This window comes from Lepidochelys olivacea, assembly GCF_965140295.1.
Source record: "Lepidochelys olivacea isolate rLepOli2 genome assembly, chromosome: 1".
Lineage (NCBI taxonomy): Eukaryota > Metazoa > Chordata > Testudines > Cheloniidae > Lepidochelys > Lepidochelys olivacea.
The window spans coordinates 99,985,796-100,009,160 of record NC_140411.1 but is presented as its reverse complement, the minus strand read 5'-3'; the positions used below and the strand labels follow the sequence as shown (position 1 = coordinate 100,009,160).

Here is a 23,365-nt window from a genome sequence, read left to right as displayed (position 1 = left end):
AAGGGACCTCAAGAGGTCATCTAGTCCAACCCCCTGCCCAGAGCAGGACCGATCCCCGACTAAATCATCCCAGACAGGGCTTTGTCAAGCCTGACCTTAAAAACTTCTAGGGAAGGAGATTCCACCACCTCCCTAGGTAACGCATTCCAGTGTTTCACCACCCTCGTCGTGAAAAAGTTTTTCCTAATAGCCAACCTAAATCTCCTCCACTGCAACTTGAGACCATTACTCCTTGTTCTGTCATCTGCTACCACTGAGAACAGTCTAGATCCATCTTCTTTGGAACCCCCTTTCAGGTAGTTGAAAGCAGCTATCAAATCCCCCTCATTCTTCTCTTCCACAGACTAAACATCCCCAGTTCCCTCAGCCTCTCCTCATAAGTCAAGTGTTCCAGTCCCCTAATCATTTTTGTTGCCCTCTGCTGGACTCTTTCCAATTTTCCACATCCTTCTTGTAGTGGGGGGCCCAAAACTGGACACAGTACTCCAGATGAGTCCTCACCAATGTCAAATAGAGGGAAATGATCACGTCCCTTGATCTGCTGGCAATGCCCCTATGTATACATCCCAAAATGCCATTGGCCTTCTTGGCAGCAAGGGCACACTGCTGACTCATATCCAACTTCTCATCCACTGTAACCCCTAGGTCCTTTCCTGCAGATCGGAAGAATGTAGCTGCTAATCTAGCAAGTTTCTACTAAGCATGTGCAATCAGAGATTTTTCAAAGATTTGTACCTTAGCTGAATTTGATGGAGATGGTAAGAGCCAATCCCTGATACACAGGCTAGCCTCAAATTTCAAGTCCCTGCTCCAAAGCATGAAACTGCTAGAGGTTCTCAACAAAATGGTCATAAGAGTTTTACCCATGTTAAATAATATATTTTTTCCTTACCACATTTTGACAAACAGATTAACCATTTTAGATTAAACTAAAAAAAAAAGAGACACCAGCTGACCAGACACCCACCATGGAGAATTTCAGCCCAGTTAAAGTTGGCCAAAGTTAGACGCTCCTAAAACAATGATGGTTTTATAACTGAAAGTCACCACGTATAATATTGGAAAGGACCTTAGTGAATTATTTACATAATTTGCAAGGCAATTATAATATAAACAATATGACAAGTTATAGACTTTAGTTCCATGTTCTCACTTTTCCACAAAATCCACAGCTCCCCCCTTCCCTCAGCCCAGCACTTCTCCATGGACCAAGAGCTTCCCACTTCCAAGAGCATCACACAGGCTCAAGTGACTCTCCTGCCTTGTAGCTGTTCCTCACAGCAGGAGCAGGGACAGGCAGGTCATCTTGCAAATTTTGCTGGTATCAGTGATGGCGGGAGAGTCATCCTGCAGTCTCCAGCTGTGGAACAGCTGGTCAAGCAAAAAATAAAACAAAATAAAAAAGGGGTCCTTTCTGATGGTGGGCTGTTTGTGGATAGGCCCACTTTGGTTACTGAGATCTGCAGGTATCCCTCCCCTTAGCTGGTGTGATAGGTGGAGTTGCTGTCTGCCCAGACTGGTACATAGGTAATAGAGCTCCATACTTTCTTCCAACACCAACTTTTCTGACTCAGTGGCTGGGCAGGCACACATAAGCAGAAAGAGGGGCAGACCGCAGTGGCTATAGTATTCTCTTTCAGTGCAACAGCATTTTGGCCATAGCTCATGGGCTGCTGAAGCAGCTAACTCTAGAAGAGTATATAGTGCGCCCCATGTGCACACTGGTGAGGAAATGCAAGAAGACAACTCTCCGTGCAATAGTCACCATAGTTGTGGCTATAGTTGGTACCCTTGGAGAGGGTTAAAATGGTAATAAATAAAGCCAACCTTAGCATGTGGATTTTTTTAAGGGTGTGTGTGCAGGGGGATTACAGAATTTGACTTCCATCCATGGGTAACATCAATACACACAGCCAGCTTAAGAACTGTGAGAAGGTTGAGCAAAATGATTTTTATTTCACATAACGAGAATACAGGGGAAGGCAAGAGGGAAGCACCTTCAGGTTCCCTTTACTTGCTGCAGAAATGGAGCCCAGCTGAATCTCCCTTTCTAGCTTTGCAAATAGTTTACATTTTCATATCTGTACACACTAGGAGACAAGTGTGTGTGTGTGTGTGTGTGTGTGTGTGTGTATAAATGAATGAATGAAAGCTGTGATTCTTTTTTACAAGAGCTCAGCCCCCCCTTCTCTTGCTCATCACTAATTTTGGCAACACCTGATCCCTTTCTGCTGCTGGCCAAACATGGCACTTCAGAAGTCATTCCTTATTCAATGAAGAGTCTGTGCTCAGCACAGACGGGTCTTGCAGGGTGCCACATGGGTGTGCACCCAGTGCTTTAGGGTTTGCTCTATGTTCTTCACTTTCACCAACACAACAGCTGGGGCAGACTATGAGAACTAATCTAATTCTTTAGTTCAGTTTTAAGACAAAGCAAGGAGGTCTCAGCTTAAGAGGTCTGCTTTGTCAAAGTGGGATTAGGGTTCACTGTATCACCTATTTCGGTATCACAATATGCTCAGTTTACAAGTAAAGAATATTTTTTCATAACTGCCATATTCACAAACATGTCTTAGCAACTCATTGCCAAGCTGGGTTCTGTCTCACCCAGGTTTGCAACATTAAGCCAGAATAGAAACCAGCGCCTATTTCTGAGCTATGTTGGTTCTCCAGGACTAAGAGCAGTAAAAACCAAGCAAAACACATACAGGTATAATTCTGAATAGACAGGCATCAGGTTTATTGAATACAATAATTATGTAGCCACTTTTCAGAGTAAACTATACTTGAAAGATATTCAGACCATACTGATGAAAACCGAGATGAAACAAAAAGAAAATAAGACTACAATCCTGGCACTTCTTGAAGCTGCCAGTGGTGTCTTCATTCCTCAATTCCTGGAAGAGAAGAAAAACAACTATGGCACCAAATGCATGCAGAACCAAAGGAGAAACTCAACTGAGGAGCAATGAGGCTCAAAATCTAGATTGTTGACAACATAAGGCGTCACATGACTTCAGCATGATCAACGGGGGCTAGAGAGCCCAACAGCGCAAAATATCTGCAAATTCATTTCCTCCCAGAACAGAGACTGGCTGATGCTTTGGGTGCATAATACAATGACGTCTCTCATGAGAAACTTAAATAGTATGTTTATTAAAACAGACTCAAAGAAGTTGGAGAGAGGGATGACAAGGTATTACTATGTTCTAGGGTGTCATTGTGAGCCACGCAGCCCACAAAGCCCTGTTAGTACCCTGAGAATTTCTCCTTTACATGTAGTCAGAAAGGGACTGATCTTACAACAGAGAGGACACAAAGCAGCACAGCACCTAAAGAATAAGAGAGATATTCCTATGGGCCATTTTTAGAATAGTTCAGCACTCTGAAGATGAACAAGCAGTCACTACATGACCTAAGTGATGGAAGCAAACTGCTTATCCAGTGAATATCTCTGGATACCAAAACCGTGACAGATTTTTCTAAAATTGAAAAACAAACAGTGTAAAGTTTTCCTAGAAGGAACCAGCAGAACATTGCAGCTGTAAGTATTTAAAAAAAAGGAAACAAGGAAAAAAATTCAATCACGATCTAAGCAAGTGTTCCCACATTCCAGTATTGTTCCCGCATTCCACAAAAAAACCCCAAAAAACAAAAAAAACCCCACCGTGCTATAGCATGTTGTACTTTTTAGCTATTCAAAACAGTGCAATAAATGTCAGTAACCCCATGTGGCTATTCTCTTATACAACTTCCCTCCCACCCAAGAATTCTACTAAATTAATGGAATGTTGCCAGGGGTTGTCCAGTTTTAGCCAAAGATACACTGGAAATTGGTTTACAGAATGAATGGGCCAGTTATCAGTGACTAGAGCAGCTGAAGGCTGTGTAAATTAACATAATTTGTCACTCTTCACAGTGTTGTCCACAGAATAAGGAGTTCTTACAGAGCATCAGCCTCCAACTTTTGGCACCTTAAAACCCACATGACCTGTAAACAAAAAACACACAGCCCCCAGTACCAATCATGTTCAAAACACAATAATACATTATAGTCATGTCAGTAACACCAAGATGTAACTGCTAATCAACATCATCTAGAACAATCCTGTTAACATTAGCATCGTGACTGTTCAAATATTGCTATCATTGCAGAGATGTATAATGAAATTCTTGCTAACACGATGTATTTTGTAGAGCAATGCAAGACTAAAAAAACAAAATAAAAGCCCAGCCACCAATAGAACAGTTGACGTGATGATCAATCCTTGTTAATCCATTGAAATTTTAAAACCATAAAAGTAACTTCATTATTGGATATTACATCTTCATGGTTGACCAAGTTCAGCTCATTACATCATTTTAGTACACTTTACAGCAATCTTTATTCAACCTTTCAGAATTAGATATGTACCTTAATAAACTTCCAATCCACTGGCCTTTTTCCTGGAGCATATTTTATCCAGTAGCAGTACGTGTGAGGCTACAGTAAATGTGCATATGTAAAAATGAAAACAATAGTATTTGCTTGCATCCATTCAATTTATATCAACAGAATATTTCGACAGGAGAACCTCTCCTGAACTCTAAATAGGTCTGTTTACTGCTGTTTACAAGTAGGTAGTTCTAATTAGCTTTGGGTGAGCTATTTGATAAAACCAAACTTGATGATACAAGGAAATCCAAGGCAGGTTTCATTAAATAAATTTATTTGTTAAAATAATTTAACTCCAAATACAACTGCTAAGTTTGCATTGAGTTCTATGTACAATTCTTGTTTTATTTGAAACATCAAGGTTTAACAACTGACATTGTTACAAAACAATAAATTGTTGCCCTATCTATAGGTTGCCAGTTGTATTAGAGCTCAACAATTAACTGTGAAATATATTTAGTCACCTCTGGGAAACCCCAAATCAATACCGTTAAGCCTGGTTCCAAAACCCCCTGCAACCATTCTTGAGACCTGATGCACAACAATGCAGATAAAAGCCTCCTGCTGTTGTCAAACATTTGCTTTGTCAGAGTTTCACCATTAAAGCCTAAGCAGTACTTTGATTCTACACTGGTAAAAAGAAAAACCAAACATGCACAACCCACCCCCAGCCAAATGGCTGACATCTTTAGGCAATATTCTTTATACAGGAAAGCAAATACCAGTAGTTTTCCCACAGAAAAGTGATGGCAACTGTAGCACTGGGGTTAGAGAGAGGCTAGTTACTTGTTGGCCAAACCAGAACAGAAAGTCATCAAAAGCTGCTTTTGATGCTCTAATAAAAAACCCCATGTGTAAATACTTTTGATCTGATGCTGGTTTATTTATTTTGCCTACTTTTAAAAAATGGGAGAAAACAGTTACTACCATTATCACAGCCAAAAAAAAAATAAAAGCTGCACTGTTTAAAAAAGCCAAAAAAAAAAAAAAAAAAAACGCCCCCAAACCAATAAAACTTTAAAAATGCTGTCTTTGTAGAAAAGTACAAAACTCTACAAGAACAGCTAAAGAAAACATGGGTCTTTGGATCAAACCATAATATTTTAAGGCATGTTATAAAAAACTTTCACATACTATAATTGGTAGTCTGATCAGGGTACAAAGAAAGAGATGACCCAAGACCACTGACTTTCTCCAGGTGGCCACCTATCTTGAATGTGGCTCATTTAACTACCCTCTTGCTATCCTTATGCTTTCAAAAATATCTTAGCCAAATGCAACTGTCATTGATTCAAGCTCCACTATATTCACATCAGTGGAAACACAAATAGTGCACAACTACCTCCTTAGAATTATACAATAAAGAGAAGAACATTTACATTTCCCCCCGCCCGACACCCCGGAATGTTGTGTGTTGATGTGTGTTGCTTAGTCATTACAAATGTAAAATGGTAAGAAAAACATGTCTCAGAAGTATCTTTTTTACTAAAATTTTCTGTTTAGAATTTTACTTGTGCAGTTTTTCCTAAATTAAAAGCCCATCTGTTTTATGTTACAACTTAGGCCTTTCATACATATTATTTATACCACTTTATTGGTGGCACAGCCATTTTTTATATAAGATCTTAGCAGTTTGTGTATAATATTGCTCAACATGCACTCCAAACTGTAAATTGGTATCAACTGGTAAACTGTAAATTGGTAAAATGTTTCTGAGCACTCAGGCACTAGGTCTCAAATTGACAAGCTGCCTATTTTATTATTAGATTGTATAGTTTCATTAGACCCCTCCTCCATTTAAATATTTTAGGAAGTGAAGATACCATTGATTCAAGTCTCAAATTTTGCTTACGCACACACACATGGTTAATATTAGGTGAAAAAGGTGCACCAACATCCAAACTTGTGGAAATTAGCTGGTAGGAAAAACCTACATTACAAGGATTTAGAAAAATCTGACTAGTAGGGCCGCACATTTATCAGACTTAACATCCTTGTGTCCTCGAAAAGCTTTTCAAGGTCTAAGGGCAGTGGTGGCCAGTTCTTTTCCATCACTAATATTTCCATTAGCTGTCACCCACTGAACAAGATTAAAAATGTTACTATATTAAAAAGAAATTTTGGGAAGCTGTTTTATACTTGCGTTTTTCATTTCAAAGATTAAGAGCATTTTTAAAGCAGTTCTGCTGATGGAGGTAAATCTGTCCAAACTCCAATTACAACATTTCTAAGGGATACATACACACACCCAACACATGCACCCCTGTTTTCACTCATTTACACACAAGGAACTACACTGTTACTGCACTAGTAAGAGAAACTAATAAAATGCATGGTGGTATTTAGACCACAGGCTCAGTGATATTGCATTTTGATGACCAAATTTTATCTATAAAGGTCCAGCTCAAGACAATCGTTCCAACATATAAAACTTAAACATTTTGATTGAAAACTTTTCTATACTTGATTGTAAGACTTCAGAATAGATATTTCTGTGCCATTAGTCATGCAAATGATAAATACTTCACTGCTAGGAAAACTAGAATGTCAGAGCTTGAGCACCCTTGCAAAACAAAATATTTGCTCCCACTATTTGATACCCTAATAATCAGGGCAATCTTTGAATAGTGTCAGGCAATTACACAAAAGCTTTTTCCTTTCTCACCTACAGTATAACCATAACCTATATTCCTCCTGTGAGCCAAAATGATTTCATATGGTTATTCAATTAACAAAGTTGCCAACATTAAAGCTATGAAATAGCAAACTTGATTTCCAAAGGTTAGTTAGGGATCACACGAAAAAAAAAAATTAGCCCTTAAAGGCAAGAAAGAAATTATCTTCTTTAGCAAACTTAAAAATGCAGGATGTTCGTACTGCCCCATGAGGTTTCTGCAAAAGGGAACATCTGGATGCAACATGGCTTTGTTTTCCTTACAAGATGGTACTAGTTAATCTATTAAAGTGTTCCTTGTTAGTAAGGCTAAGCAATTTTTTTCATCACAGTTGCTTCCTCCTGGTTCAGTAAAGTGATAAAGATGTTTCCTGCTTTGTAAACAGAGGGTTTGTTTGGCTTTTTGTCTGACCAAAATCTGAAGTGATCCTCCATTCTTGAGCAGCAAAGTGGAAGATTTAAAACATTCCAATGCCATATCGGGTTTTTTCACTAGCTTTTATTTTTTCAGATCTTCTCTCTTCTTTCAAGTACTGATGCAGTGCTTTCTAGTTCACAAGATGGGATAAAGTGTAGAAATTGCATCAATTTTGGGAAAAAAGAACTATATAGGTCTTGTAGATCATATCTGTCTCTAAAACTGTCAGAAGTTCAGATGAAAACAGCATACTTGTTTGTGTAAATTTGGCCACAAGCAAAAGTACAACTCCTGAAATTCAGAATATCAAAACTGAAAGGCTTTCCTCTCCTTTTGCGTTTATCAGTACAGAATACGCTAATTGCAAGTAATCTTTCCAGGTCTTCCCTCTAGCGATTTCAATTTTCACCACCAGGAATTTTCTAATTTATGAAATAGCTGCTGCTGTCTGACATAATCCAAATACATATAGTTCACTGAGATCACCCTGTAGATCAACTGTCTATGATGAAATTGTAGGTGCACAAGGGCGTATTGGGTGAGAAATTGTAGTTGTTTAACCCCATTATGTTCAGAGACAGCGATTGACTTTCAATGCTCAGCTCTGATTTAAAGTTGTTACTTCACTTATGATTTATTCCAAGTGACCCACAAACCAGGAAATGAGGCAGACAGTTTTACCACTTTACAAAAATTCTGCAGATTAAGTCCAGGTTAGGTAATTTTTAATGCTATTGAATATTACATGCAGAACAGCATGGATCATCTTTGTCTGGCTGAGCTGCATAGTTCATTTGTCTAACGATTTCTGCAAAGAGCTCATCCACCATTGTTTTACTTTTAGCCGAGGTCTCCATAAAAGGACAGCCCCATTCTTCAGCCAGAGCTCTGCCTTCATTTGAAGATACTTCCCTCTCACTCTCCAGGTCCACTTTATTACCAACCAAAATTACTGGCACCTTCTCATACCTATAATTCAAAACAAAAAGAGAATTAAGTTTCCTTAAAATAGATTATGATTTTTCTCACATACAAACAGTGCATACCATAAGAAATAATTCTGTCATTCATCAAAACCTACTTTATAGTTCAAAACGCTACACAAACTTTTGCTTTTTTCTCATGCTAGTTTATTACAGCACCTCCCTTCAGAGTTTTCTAATGAATGCTTCTTCCTCTTAATTTTCTCTCCTGTCAGGAACACTTACAACTCTAGCTCTTTTGGTGTGGAACAAAATTTCTTCCCATTCCAACATGGTCCAGATTAGGATTTGGGATCGGCTGGAGGTTCAAGCCTCCTTCCAACTTTAATTTATTTAGGTCTACACTTTATGTCTACACAGCAAGCCTCCCAGTCCAGAAAGACAGACTCACACAAGCTGAGTTCAAGCTAGCATGGTAAAAATAGCAGTGTGGACATTACGGCTCCAGAGCAGACTCAAGCTAGTCACCCGAGTTCAAACAAAACAAAGAACACACTGTGAACGTGTTATTTAAGCTGCAAAGTCAAACACTCAAAAGTTAGGAAGTGCAAGAATAAGGTTGCACAGACTACTTTAAATTCAGCCCCCTGGTGTGAATGCATTGTGATACAGTCTTTAAACTACACAATTGCAAATTATTTTTTCCACAGGACCTCTACCACACTCAGTGGATTGAATGGATGGGCTCAATGAAAGACAGCTATTCAGTGTTTTTTACCCTCATGATTCAATGTGGGGCCCATGGTTTATTTGCTGTACAGCACTCAAACCCTGCTCTGAATACAGCATTACCCATTTCTTTGTCATCTTTTGTTATCTTTAGTTGCCTCATAAACATAAGTGAATTTATCTTCACAACTCCTTGGGTGATGAGTATTCACCTTATTTTACAGATGAGGAAACACATTCAGAGCAATTTACCTGAGGCCATACAATGATTCATTGAGAGTCAGAATTCAACAAAGAACATCCTGATTCCCAACCCTGCACTCATTCTTCAGATGACACTGCCTTACTGCCAGAGGTATTGAACATCTATAGCTCCCAATGACTTAATTATGAGTGCCTGGCACTTCTGAAAGTCAAGACAGCTGGGGCCTCATGGGGGCTGAGAAAAGAGACGCAATTGGTGGCTATGAAAAGTCTGGTTTAATTGATTTGCTCAGCATCACACAAACTCTGTAACAAAGGTAGGAACAGAATCTAGTTCTCCTGTGTTGCGTTTACCTACCTTAACTAGGCCATCCTTTCACTTCCTACATTCCCCAGCTTCATTTATTACATATCTTCCCATTACTAGACTCTATATTGTATAACAGAGATCTTACAGATATCAGTCATATACACAAATCCCTGAGCACAGGCCATCATGTAATCTAAACAAGGTTGGGTCCTGCAGAAAAACAGTCTCATCACATGATCACACTATCATAATGCATAGGCACCATGGGGCTGAATTCAGGTTGCCTATGCAAAGTAAATTCTGGTATTACTTAACTTTTGAGGACCGTTTTTCAGTGTAACAATTTTTTTTTTTCAAATTGTGAAGTTACGTACTAAAAAAAAAAGGAACAACTGTATTATGTGCAACTAACAGCTTTGGCCACGTGCTGGGCCCAGGAAATGGTCAGGGGTAGCACAATCTTGTTCCCCCTCCCCAGGGATACACGCGTGTTCTTCAAGATTGGGAGGAGGAGAGGGTGTTCCTACCTCAAGAGGGGAATGGACATCTAGAACGGTATGCGGTATCTGGGGGTGATTGGAAGGAGCCTAGTCCGGCTCTCTTCCTCACCCTCTTGTGTGTAAGGGGCTTCTGCCCTATGTGGTGTTCCTGGCAGGTGGATGGGTTTGCTTAAGTCGAGTCTGGGGGGATGAGCCTGGTCAAACTCTCCTCATCTCCACCACAGCAGCTCTAGTAGCAGGCAGGCTCCAACTGCTCCCAAGGGTCCCCAGTACTGTGCATGCTGCTGCTACAGCAGGGGGTTCAACCTTAGAATATTCAGATTTTGGCATGTTACCAAAATGATTCAGTGGGACCTAAGCCAGAAATGGGAAATGGTGATTTTCCATATCTTATAACTCAGCCAAAATTGAAACGAATTTGATGGGAGAAGCAAGAGGCACATCCCTGGTGACAGTCCCTTTCCCCTGTCAAATTTCTAAAGCCTGAGGCAAATATTTGAGGGGTTCTTAAAATAAGGTTGCAAGAATCTTTTATAATGGAAACTGTTAGAGAGGCACTAATATAGGTGTTGCTGCCAGTTCCCTCTATAATAACGATGCACTGAAATGCATATTTTAGGGCAAACATTTACAGTATAATGTGATAAAGGCACAAAGATAGAGCCTTGCTTTACTAGATTAACTTTATGACCAAGGATTTTACAGAAGCAACTATGTACACGGCAAAGTCTTTGCAGAACGATATGCTAAAGCCTGTCTCAAAATGGGTGTACTCTCTATCTTGATCTTGACAGGTACTGACAACTCCTACAGATGTTACACGATCAGGCTCTTTGTAGCCAAATCAACAGAGACATTGACACTGATTCAATTTTCACCCTATGTGGACTTTTACTTCTGTCCAGTTACATTCCCACACTCATCTAAGACAGCAAAACACTAATCTGTTCTATGGACATTGCTTTGTACTACAAACCAAACTAACATGTATTAGGAAGTAATAACGCATTACAGAATTCCAACTTGGGTAATTAAGTTCTACATAAATTCCTTCTGTAGTTCCAAATGAAAAAAGTGTTCTTGACTTCCTGTTCTTCATTGTTGGGTAACACTTCTGTGCACTGTGGAACAGTTGTTACCTCACATATGACTGCATTTCAGTTTTGCATGAAGTGATCTCGGTTTATAGTTTAAATACCAGTTCACTGAATTTTAAAGACATTTTAGGATCCTTCAAGATGAAAAATATTGTATAAAATGTATCAATGTGAGCTTATTAGGTGTGTGGCAATTCTCCAAAAAGGACCCTGTTTTTTGGAGTTTCATGTACCCATCATACACACATCCACATCATCTGAAAGCTTATTTTATGTAAGTTTAGATGAGGTACGAGGTGGTGTGTCAAGTGGTGCCACAAGCCTGACGGTGACATTCTCATTGTTGCACATCATTTTTTGCACAGTTCCAGAAACACTAAAACATGACTATGACAACAGTTTTTGCTCTTTAATTTAATTTCAACACCTTAATGTGGTGTTGAATTGGTCAAAGCTTAATTAGTCAAAGCTATCAAACAACAATATTTGTATTGGTTTTGCATGGGCAATATTTTTTTTCCAGAAATGAAGCTGTTTAGCATGTGGCAAAAATGCCAAATATCAACATTTTACAAATACATTAATATGAGATGTTTTCACATTGCTATATCCTGCAAGTTGTTATATTAGTTTGCTGTATTTTCAATTGAAATTTCCTGACCAGATCAGTCTCACACTGAAGGCTGTGCACCAGGAGCAGTAGATTGTGTGCCCATAGATTGTACCACATAATAGGTAGATATAAATGTATGTGAATTCCTAATGTAAAGCTATCCGTTTGTAAGCTTTTGTACGTACAATGTAGCACCTAGCCTGCCTAGCAGAAGGTTTGAGTTTGTAATTGCCTATGCATAGTGCTCCGTGTCTGTCACGGAGGTCGTGGAAGTCACGGATTCGGTTTGATACAAACGTAGACCTAGTTTAGTAGAAGTCTGTATACTTGGACAATGGAAAAATGGTGGTCGTGGCAGTGGTAATTCTAACAATATTCTGTGGGAATTTTACCTCTAAAGGGAAGTTCGAGTTTATGAAAGCATGGAGGATATGAGCCCCTTAAAGCTTACATCAAAGAGAAAAAGACTCTCCACAAGTTTGGAAAAATGCATGGTCATGAAGATCAAAAGAATGCAAAAAACCGTCAACAGACACCAGTGCTGGAGAGACTTCTGTGATGCTCGCAGCAGGAGCCAGGAAAGATGAATTGGTACGAGTGGCCACTGGATTAATTTTCTACTTTAGATGATGTGTCACCAATACTCTGTCACAGGGGCTACTTTCAGAAATACACAAGCAAGCAGAATTTGGCACATATCAGAGTTGCAGAGAACCCAAGAAAGAACACAGACTCAATCTGATCAGAGAGCATCACATTCACCTGCATCTACAGAATGCACGTCCTCCAGCAACTGGTCCATTTGCCTTGTTTGCTTGAGAAAACACACACAAAAGGAGAAACTTCATAAGAGAAACATTTGAGAGAGCAACCAATCTAAGGGAGGTGACACTTCAGAGGAACTGACACGACATGTTGTGCAGAACACCTGTGGAAGACTTGATTGCTAAGGATGCAGTTTATCAGTCAACATGCCTTTCTTCCTACTTGAGTAAAATGAAATCTTAAGGCAAAACCATCTAGATACAATGTAACAATACAGTCACCTTATGACACTGCATTTTATCAGCTGACTGAAGAGACAAAGATCTTATGTATAACAAGAAGGCTCTGCTCCTGTCCAACCTGCTACAAAAGATATAAAACCCTATTTCCCTCAGATGTAGAAACTGAAAGATATTTCAGGAGCAAATTACAATCAAGATTAGAAAAATAAATTATGGATCTGCAATTTCATTCCATGTACAGCAAGGACAAGGCAAGTCTACCATTGTTCTACGCAGCACAACAACATTAGCTGATGTTATCCAAGCTGCTAGTAATTTGAAGCAGGAACTTAAGTCATCCAAATGTTTTGTCGATGTTCTTCTGGCAAGTGAGCCAGCTTTGAAATGAACAAGTGGTTTTGTGTAATGCCGCTTCAATCCTTTGGTCTGAAATAGCCAAAAGGAGAGCCTCAGAACATTATCCAAAGCCAGGTGATGGAACTTTACAGAGGTCAGCTGCTTTTCTGCCCCAGTTGGTACAGAAGTTTGTCTTTTGGTTAATAAAGAGGCATCTAATTCAGTCAGCAATGAGTATCATCCTTTAGAAGGCATTCATTCAAAGAAGGTGACTCAATTGTGGAGTGCACAATAATTATTAATTAATTATCACACCGAAATTATCACACTGCTGCACATATACCTTGCTACACCATGAATTTGGATCTCACAGTTTAATTGACATATCACACACCTTCATGGATTCTGCAACAATTATGATGAGCTGAAGAAATTCATCACTAGTGCTGCAAAAAAATAAAGTAGAAAGGCTCCAGGGAGCTGTGTTCATTCCAAATGGAACTGAACCACACATGCTGGTGGAAATCTCATCCCTGAAGGAGCTGATAAGATGGACATCAACGCAGAGACCATGGATGGAAAGAATACCTTCCATTCAATGGCCTGAACTACCACTCTAGCAGAGTCTGCAGACAGTCCAGCATCACAAGAAATAATCACTGACAAATTGGAAAAAAAAGTCACTACTCTCCCTGGGCAATCAGCGTCTCTTATGCAGCGTGCAGCATTAGTAAAAACCTAGAACACATCCAGAACGGAGTCACCATTAAGAACTTGAGAAAAATCAATTATGCCTGTAGTCAAAACAAACATCCCTGCACATAACTCTGCTTGCCAAGGCAATGAAGTCTGGTAACTCATGCACTCTTGACAGAGATCATAATGATGAACAAGATAATGATATTGACTAGAAATGTCACCACCGGTATTACATTTCAATGATACCTGTACACATTTATTATCGTATTTTGTTTTACCCTGTAGATTGTTGTTGTGATGCTTTGAGGTCCAAAGAAATCCAATTTGGTGTCTTAATTTAATGGCTCTCTGTATTAGTTCAAGAGAAATGAATGCAAATATTTCAAAGTGAGCATTTTAATGTGTGGATTGTATCAGTTTATCCCCATTGCTATGGTAATGGTACCACTTGACTGCTCCACATTCTACCTCATCTTAAAGTAGAAATAAGATTTCAAATAATTTATCAGGTGCGTGTATAGATAGGGTCCATTAAATTGACTAAATTGGTGGTGGCTGCTGCTTGCCTTTTTTTTTCCCCCCTGAACCTAAAAGGTACATCCAGAGATAGAAAACACTGCCCAATGACTGAAACCATGTCTGAAAATTTTTATCCAGCTACTTTTCAGACTTTGGGTCACAGACATAACTGGCTTGTCAAAAGATGACAAGAAGTGAAATTTCTTCACAGAAGGAGACAAGAGTGACATACAGCAAGCCTGATAGTAAAGAGATTAATTTTTTTTAAACTCTGAACATTCATTCATTGCAGACAAATCTTTTAGCTTTTCTAGAATTCAATTTTGTCCATATTTCAAAAAATATGGACTAGATGACCTCTCGAGGTCCCTTCCAGTCCTATGATTCAAAACAGAGCCAAATACATCCAACTAGCTATGCAGAAAAAAAATTCTGCATAAAAGTTCAACCCGATCTATGAACTTATAGGGCCCTAAATTAGCATTGATGGGAGTTGGACACAGGGGGGTGTCCTTGGCAGAGGACACAGGGCGTGCACAGGGATCCCCTGTTCAGATAGTTGCATAATAGTTCAAAGTGTAGCATGTGAGGTGTCTCCTGAGGGTGTATTCCCCTGGTCGTCATAATCATTGTGAAACGTGTGTACAGATAAGAACATAATACTTAAGGAGATATGTATCGATACTGGAAATTAAGGCAGGTTGCCAGGAGGTGACATACCTCAGAGATGTTCCTTTCAAGCAGGAAGTAACTGACACCTATCTCCCTGTCTGGCCATTTGTGTGTTGTATGCCTCACACTGTATGCCTATTTGAATACTGGACCAGCTGCAATTGAGAGATTGCGAAAACTACAAGGGAGGAAATTTACAGGAAGAAAAACAGGATGGGGATGTCCTGTTCATGAATAAAGACAAAGGATTTGTCTGGTATATCTTGGAGTGCAAAGACATACTGAATCCTTCACCTAGGAGGAAAACTGATAGTGTGCATATCCCATGAGAGAAGGGCCAACAGTTTCTGAGTATGTCTACAAGATAATAAAAAACCCACAGCACCAAGTCTCCGAGCCCAGGTCAGCTGACTTGGGCTCATGCTCGCAGGGTCCCTCAGCCTGGGCTCCAGCCCAAGCTGGAACGTCTACACAGCAATTTACACACCACAGCCCAAGCCCTGTGAGACTGAGCCTGCTGACTTGGGCAGCTGCAACCGTACCTTTAGTCCGGCTCAATCAATCTCCTAAAGAGCATGGGGGATTGGATGTGGGGGGAATCCAAGTCCATGGTACTAGAGCAGTCTTCACAAAACCACTGCCACTCCTGACATAGCTCTCAGCATCAGCCTGACTTCCTGGTGCCATATACAACTCATTCCCCCCTTTTCCTCAGCTAGAAGTGTCCTTTTAAACTATTCCTCCACTGGGAACATGCCAGTACAGTAGAATCTCAGAGTTACAAACACTTCAGGAATGGAGGTTGTTTGTAACTGAACAAAACGTTATGGTTGTTATTTCAAAAGTTTACAACTGAACATTGAGTTAATACAGCTTTGAAACTTTACTATGCAGAAAAAAAATGCTGCTTTTAGCCATCTTAATTTAAATAAAACAAGCACAAAAACAGTTTCCTTACTTTGACAAAAAAAATTAAAACTTTTAAGTAGTTTACATTTAAACACAGTATTGTACTTTGCCCCATTTTTTTGGTCTTGGATGCTGCCTGATTGTGTATTTCTGGTTTCAAGTGAGCTGTGTGTTTGACTGGTCAGTTCATAACTCTGGGGTTCATAACTCTGAAGTTCTACTGCATTGTTCTACTCCCAGCCCTGGTTCAGTGTGGGGTCTGCCCTTTTATTTAGTGCTAAATCCTGGGTCCACTGGAATTAATCCCCTGTAGGGACCGTTATGAAATTAAAAAACTAAAGTTAGCATCAGTTTGCTTAAGAAAATAATATATTTGCTAGTCAGTAGGCAAAAGCCCTAATTAGCAAATAAAGTAAGACTGAGAATAAGCTAAGACCAGAAGTAGTGTAGGAAGGCTGGATGCCTTAAAAGTAACCAACAAGGCAAAGAAAAACTGTTTTAAAAGAAACAAGCACAAACTTTTTCACCGTTCTGCTGAGAAGCAACAGTGGAGGGAGAGAAGATAAGAAAAGAAGGTCTTGGGGGAAGGAAAATATCAAGGATAAAATGCATCAGGCTAGGTTTTTCTAGAGCGAACAGATTAACTGAAGGGTATAAAGAGAGCCATGAATCTGAAGAGTCTCTCTCAGATCCGGTCCCATCATGCTGGAGCAAACCAGGATGAGAGGACTATTCTCTGGTACCTCTGTGAGTATAACTGATCATATGCTTATGGATGTGTGCTACTCTACTGGATGTAGTCAACTGCTTATTATTTAGGCACATTTAAAGCAACTGAATAATTACCATTTGGCCTTTGGAATTAAAGAAAATGTATGGTTAGTTAACATTTGGGGGTGCCCTGTATCACTATTCATAAATAATAATTCACATATCACTTTTACATCAATGACTGTAGTGTCCATGATAATCAGCAAAGTTTTGTACCTGTAGTCCTTCTTTAGCTTATTTCAGACTCTAAAGTTTATTCTTTCCTCCTGTTACTATGTGTTCCCTGTACTTTTACCAGGAGCTGTAAAGGACTACAGATATTAGCAGAGACACCGATACTATAAATAAGGTCTGCAGATAGATCTTGGTTAGGGAAAGTATCTCCATTTTAGATTTCTGCAACTTTAGTGGCAAGAATCCTATCAAAGCCTAACTAAGTAAACTAGATTACATGAGATAAGATATCTTAAGCGATTAAAAAAAATGGTAAGTTAAGTTTGTCAAACCCAAACAGAGTAGTTCATTATAAATTATGCCGCTTAGAATGCAATTTAGTAATTTAGCCTGTGCCCCTGTCTTGACTGAGGTGCACTTTGCCATAGCTTGAATATGACAGTAGACATCCATAAAAGCAAGATACTCTACTTTTAAATCCAACAAAATTTTCCTTATATTCATTTCTAACATTCTGTGGAAGGTTTTAAAATGTAAAATCCTCAAGATGGAGAGCACTGTGTGCCCTAGCCTATTTGTCCCACAGAATTCTTCAAATGAGTTCAGACCAAAAATAAGGCATATATATATATTTTTTAATAGCGAGAGTGATTCATCATAGCAACAACTTACCATGGGTCGTGGTGGACTCTTCATCACAGCAACTTTTAAATCAAGATTGGAATAATTTTCTAAGAGATATGCACTAAGAATTATTTTTGGGAAATTCTATGGCCTGTGATGGACAGGAGGTCAGAGTAGATATTGATCACAATCGGCCCTTCTGGCTTTGGAATCTATAAACTAGCTGAATGCATCTGTACCCCTATCACTTTGGGAACTTAGGCAAAGAAAACATATTCCCCCAACTTAAAATTTTTTGTATTTTGTTAGTGTCGCAATTTTAACATTATGGGCTAGATCCTCATTGCATGTAAATCAGCATAGTTCCATTATGTTCCACTTAGCTATACAGATTTATACCAACTGAAGATGTCTCCACATTTTTAAAACACCTAGATTCCTGCATAGCTTTTAAGTGTCTTAGTTGCCCAAACCACAGAAGTTATTCTAGCTACTCAGGTAACTCCACAAAGAACAGCTGTAAAAAGACATTATGATGCTAGTAATTCATTCCGGTTTACCAATCAGGTGCATTTAATTTTCAACAGTCTTGGAAGCTGTTAGATTGCCTAAGAATGAAGCAACGATTCATTAAGCAATCCTCACATGGGTGTGTGTAATAAAGGAATTTTTAAAGTCATTCTATAGGTGGGTAGAACATATAGTTGTGGGAGAATTCTGCGCCACTGTGTAGGCGCAGAATTCATGTTGTCCACAGATTTCTTTGCTTCCCCGCAGAAAAATGACTTCTGAGGGGAAGCAAAGGGAAGCCTGAAAAGTGGTCACTTGCCCCTCCCCAGCAGCCCAGAGCAGCCAGCAGAGACGTAAATCAGCGCAGGGGGAGAGGAGGGTGGGCATGTGAGCAAGAGAACGAGAGAGAAACTGTCCCTCTGGCCTGCTATTGTGGCATGCTAAGTGTGGAGAGGCAGGGCTTTGGGGCGTTTGGCATGAGGCAGGCTCTGCCCCTCAGACAGAACATAATGTAGCAGCCTGCCTGCTTAGTTTTCATTGTTAGTGAATTGTTCCCGTTGTTAGTGAATTCCCCCAGGAGCATAAAACAGGTAGAAAATTTTTAAGGCTCCTTTACACTGCAAGAGTGGCGTAACTGTAAAGGAGCTTTATTGTAAATGACAGTATGGCGTTATGAATGCTTATAGTACTTTAGTGGAACTGGTCTGTTTTTGGACTGAAAAAATTTCCTATCAAAATGTGCTCCATGAACTGTTTGCGACTGAAATTTCTGGAGATGGTCAGTTGCCAATATAAATTGTGAGTTTGATACCCCAGTCCCCACTTGCTCGTTATTTGCCTATGATGCAATATTGAGCATATGGCTGCATGTATTTGTTGACTAATAACTAGAAATGAAGGATCAAGCCTAGCTACATTACACAAAGGAGATTTGGAGATTTCCTCCAATGCTCCCCACTGCCATTCTCCATCCATTGTATTGTAGTTTAAACACAGTACCAAAATAATTAAAACTGGCTTATTATATTGTGTTATTTTGACAAATAAAATATGCAGAATTTTAGAATATTGTGAGCAGAATTTTTAATTTTTGATGCAGAATTCCCCCAGGAGTAAAACAAGGCCTGGAGTGGTTAAGTAGCTTACCCAGAGTCCCACAGCAACTCAATGGCAGAGTTATGAAGAAAATTCTGGAGTCCCCGCTCTAGGGAGCGGAGCATGCTCCAAGCAAGGGATTGGGGACAAAACCATTCCTTGCATTTTAATCCAGGCTCTAAAATGAATTCCTTATGTAGCCTAAGGAACATCATATTCTCTATGGACCTCAGTTTACCCATCTGTAAAGAGAGGCTAATAGTACTTACCTACTTCACAGGATGTTGAATATTTAACATATGCAAAACAAATCTAAAGAATAAAAGCACTATACATGTATTAAGTGACGAATACACCACGCTCTTGTAAGAGCAGACCAACAGATGGAGGAGAGGATTCCATACACAGCCTCAAACAAGGAATTACTACAAACTTGGTTATTGTGTAATGGCAGCAAAGAGCTCATACATGTCTTCAGTAACAAAAAGTAGTAAAGTTACCCCTTGCAGAACTTTCAAACACTATGAATTGCATAATTTGAGATTATTTCCAGTTACCTCAGGACTGGACTCACCTCCCTAAAATTTCTCATTTTTGAGAAAATCACCCACATCTGCGATGACCTCATGTGCAACCAAAAACAAGCCAAGCACAGAACCAGAATCACCACCTTCCTTCCAAAAATTTAACCTCGTTCATACACGTCATAGAAGCACTGACTGGAATTAGAGTCACCACAAGAGACAAACTGCTGTCCTTCTTAGATAGTAAGAGAGCAGGGAATACCTAGACACTTACTAATGAATTGCTAACACCTCCTTTGACCTCTAACATTCAATTGTCTAACAACATAAATTTAGCCACTCTTCATACTGAATAAACTTTACTTATATATATTTTACAAGTAGTCTATCAAAAGACACATTTACAAAGAAAAGCATGAACAGAAGTTGTGTGCGCAATGTCATTTTATTGCTATAGAATGTTTCAAACTTGGGTGTCTAGAGTTAGGCACCAAAATAAGGATCTTGATTTTTGGAGTTGCTGAACACCAATAAATGCTGCTGAAAGCAGGCAGGCTCAGCACCTCTGAAAAATTAGGCTACTCTTTTAACTTTGGGACCCAGGTTTAAAAATTAGGTCTTAAAGATCAGGAAACAATGCAAACATTTAAAAATGTTAACTGGGCAATTTTAATGTCACATTATTGTGCAATCAACTAAGTGCACAAAACTGTTTTAAAGAATAGCTGCAAAGCTAGTCGCTGCTGTCAAGGTTCCTCCCCCACTCTGAACTCTAGGGTACAGATGTGGGGACCTGCATGAAAAACCTCCTAAGCTTATCTTTACCAGCTTAGGTCAAAACTTCCCCAAGGTACAAAATATTCCACCCGTTGTCCTTGGACTGGCCGCTACCACCACCAAACTAATACTGGTTACTGGGGAAGAGCTGTTTGGACGCGTCCTTCCCCCCAAAATACTTCCCAAAACCTTGCACCCCACTTCCTGGACAAGGTTTGGTAAAAAGCCTCACCAATTTGCCTAGGTGACTACAGACCCTTGGATCTTAAGAACAATGAACAATCCTCCCAACACTTGCACCCCCCCTTTCCTGGGAAATGTTGGATAAAAAGCCTCACCAATTTGCATAGGTGACCACAGACCCAAACCCTTGGATCTGAGAACAATGAAAAAGCATTCAGTTTTTTACAAGAAGACTTTTAATAAAAAATAGAAGTAAATAGAAATAAAGAAATCCCCCCTGTAAAATCAGGATGGTAGATATCTTACAGGGTAATTAGATTCAAAAACATAGAGAACCCCTCTAGGCAAAACCTTAAGTTACAAAAAAGATACACAGACAGAAATAGTTATTCTATTCAGCACAATTCTTTTCTCAGCCATTTAAAGAAATCATAATCTAACACATACCTAGCTAGATTACTTACTAAAAGTTCTAAGACTCCATTCCTGGTCTATCCCCGGCAAAGACCCAGCATACAGACAGACAGAGACCCTTTGTTTCTCTCCCTCCTCCCAGCTTTTGAAAGTATCTTGTCTCCTCATTGGTCATTTTGGTCAGGTGCCAGCGAGGTTACCTTTAGCTTCTTAACCCTTTACAGGTGAGAGGAGCTTTCCCCTGGCCAGGAGGGATTTCAAAGGGGTTTACCCTTCCCTTTATATTTATGACAGCTGCCTACCAAATTTACAAGCTGCAGAAGACCACCTAAAAAGTCAGCATTTTTGTTTTTTACTTACATTTTTTAAGAAGTCTCATAAGTACATTTTTCAAATTCCTTTTAATTTTTATAGTCATGCTCACTTAGGCTCAAATGTTAGCCCATAACCTCATGAGAGCACAGAACCCACAAGAGAGGAAGGGTGGTCCAATTAATAGGGTATTAATCGAGGACACTGGAGATCTAGATTTGATTCCCTGCTTTGCCCCAGCCTTCCTGTGTGACCTACAGCAAGTCACTCGGGGCTTGTCTAAATGGGAGCCTTAGCTCACACCGAGTTGATATGCAGTATGTAAGCCACACTAAGAGCATGCAGATGGGACAGCAGTATCCTCTTTCCATTTGCATCATTGTGTCATACAGTGGGAGCTTGGAGTGCACTAAACATTCAGTGTAACAGGTGGGTATTCCATAGTCCTTTGCTTTGCTATGTGCATTCTGTGATTTTTCTCAATGGAGTACTGTGGCAGAAGCCAGGGGAATTCTGGGATTGGAGGGGAAGGGTGTCAAACACCATCAACAACAAAAAAATCCCAAGATTCCAACTACCTCTCTATCCCATCCTTCCTCTATTTCTGGGTGGGCTAGCACCATTTTTGAATTGCTGTTGGCCAGCATTGATACAAGACTACTACGCACCCCATGCTAGCAGCTACAGATATACAGAATATTTGTGCTTTATAAGAGCTCTCAGCATTGAGTGGCTTCTGTTTCAGACTAACTGCTGCAGCAAGCAGATGTGGCCACAACAGTGGCTTCTCCAGCAGCAGCAGAGGGAGGAATACACCACCACCAAGGAATTGTTACAATGTAAGATCTTCTCGAAGCAGCTTCATAGAATCATAGACTATCAGGGTTGGAAGGGACCTCAGGAGGTCATCTAGTCCAACCCCTTGCTCAAAGCAGGACCAATCCCCAACTAAATCATCCCAGCCAGGGCTTTGTCAAGCCTGACCTTAAAAATATCTAAGGAAGGAGATTCCACCACCTCTGTAGGTAACCCATTCCAGTGTTTCACCACCCTCCTAGTGAAAAAGTTTTTCCTAATATCCAACCTAAACCTCCCCCACTGCAACTTGAGACCATTACTCCTCGTTCTGTCATCAGCTACCACTGAGAACAGTCGAGATCCATCCTCTTTGGAACCCCCTTTCAGGTAGTTGAAAGCAGCTATCAAATCCCCCCTCATTCTTCTCTTCCGCAGACTAAACAATCCCAGTTCCCTCAGCCTCTCCTCATAACTCATGTGTTCCAGTCCCCTAATCATTTTTGTTGCCCTCCGCTGAACGTTTTCCAATTTTTCCACATCCTTCTTGTAGTGTGGGGCCCAGAACTGGACACAGTACTCCAGATGAGGCCTCACCAATGTCGAATAGAGGGGAACGATCACGTCCCTCGATCTGATGGGAATGCCCCTACTTATACACCCCAAAATGCCATTGGCCTTCTTGGCAACAAGGGCACACTGTTGACTCATATCCAGATTCTCATCCACTGTAACCCCTCGGGCCTTTTCTGCAGAACTGCTGCCAAGGCATTCGGTCCCTAGTGTGTAGCGGTGCATGGGATTCTTCCTTCCTAAGGGCAGGACTCTGCACTTGTCCTTGTTGAACCTCATCAGATTTCTTTTGGCCCAATCCTCTAATTTGTCTAGGGCCCTCTGTATCCTATCCCTACCCTCCAGCGTATCTACCTCTCCTCCCAGTTTAATGTCATCTGCAAACTTGCTGAGGGTGCAATCCACACCACCCTCCAGATCATTTATGAAGATATTGAAAAAAACCAGCCTGAGGACCGACCCTTGGGGCACTCCACTTGATACCGGCTGCCAACTAGACATGGAGCCATTGATCACTACCCATTGAGCCCGACAATCTAGCCAACTTTCTATCCACCTTATAGTCCAT

The 23,365-nt window shown here is 40.1% G+C and overlaps 1 protein-coding gene across 1 annotated transcript in view; it reads right to left on the bottom strand.

Moving 5' to 3' along the window:
• Nucleotides 1–4,688: 4,688 nt before the first annotated feature.
• RAP2A (RAP2A, member of RAS oncogene family) overlaps nucleotides 4,689–23,365 on the bottom strand; it is a gene marked incomplete at its 5' end in the record, with an annotated part of 35,038 nt that continues 16,361 nt past the window's right edge. Inside the window, one exon of the mRNA XM_084624649.1 lies at nucleotides 4,689–8,496. Coding sequence (XP_084480775.1) covers nucleotides 8,259–8,496 — 238 coding nt within the window. The 3' untranslated portion in view covers nucleotides 4,689–8,258. The remainder of the gene's footprint in view (nucleotides 8,497–23,365) is intronic.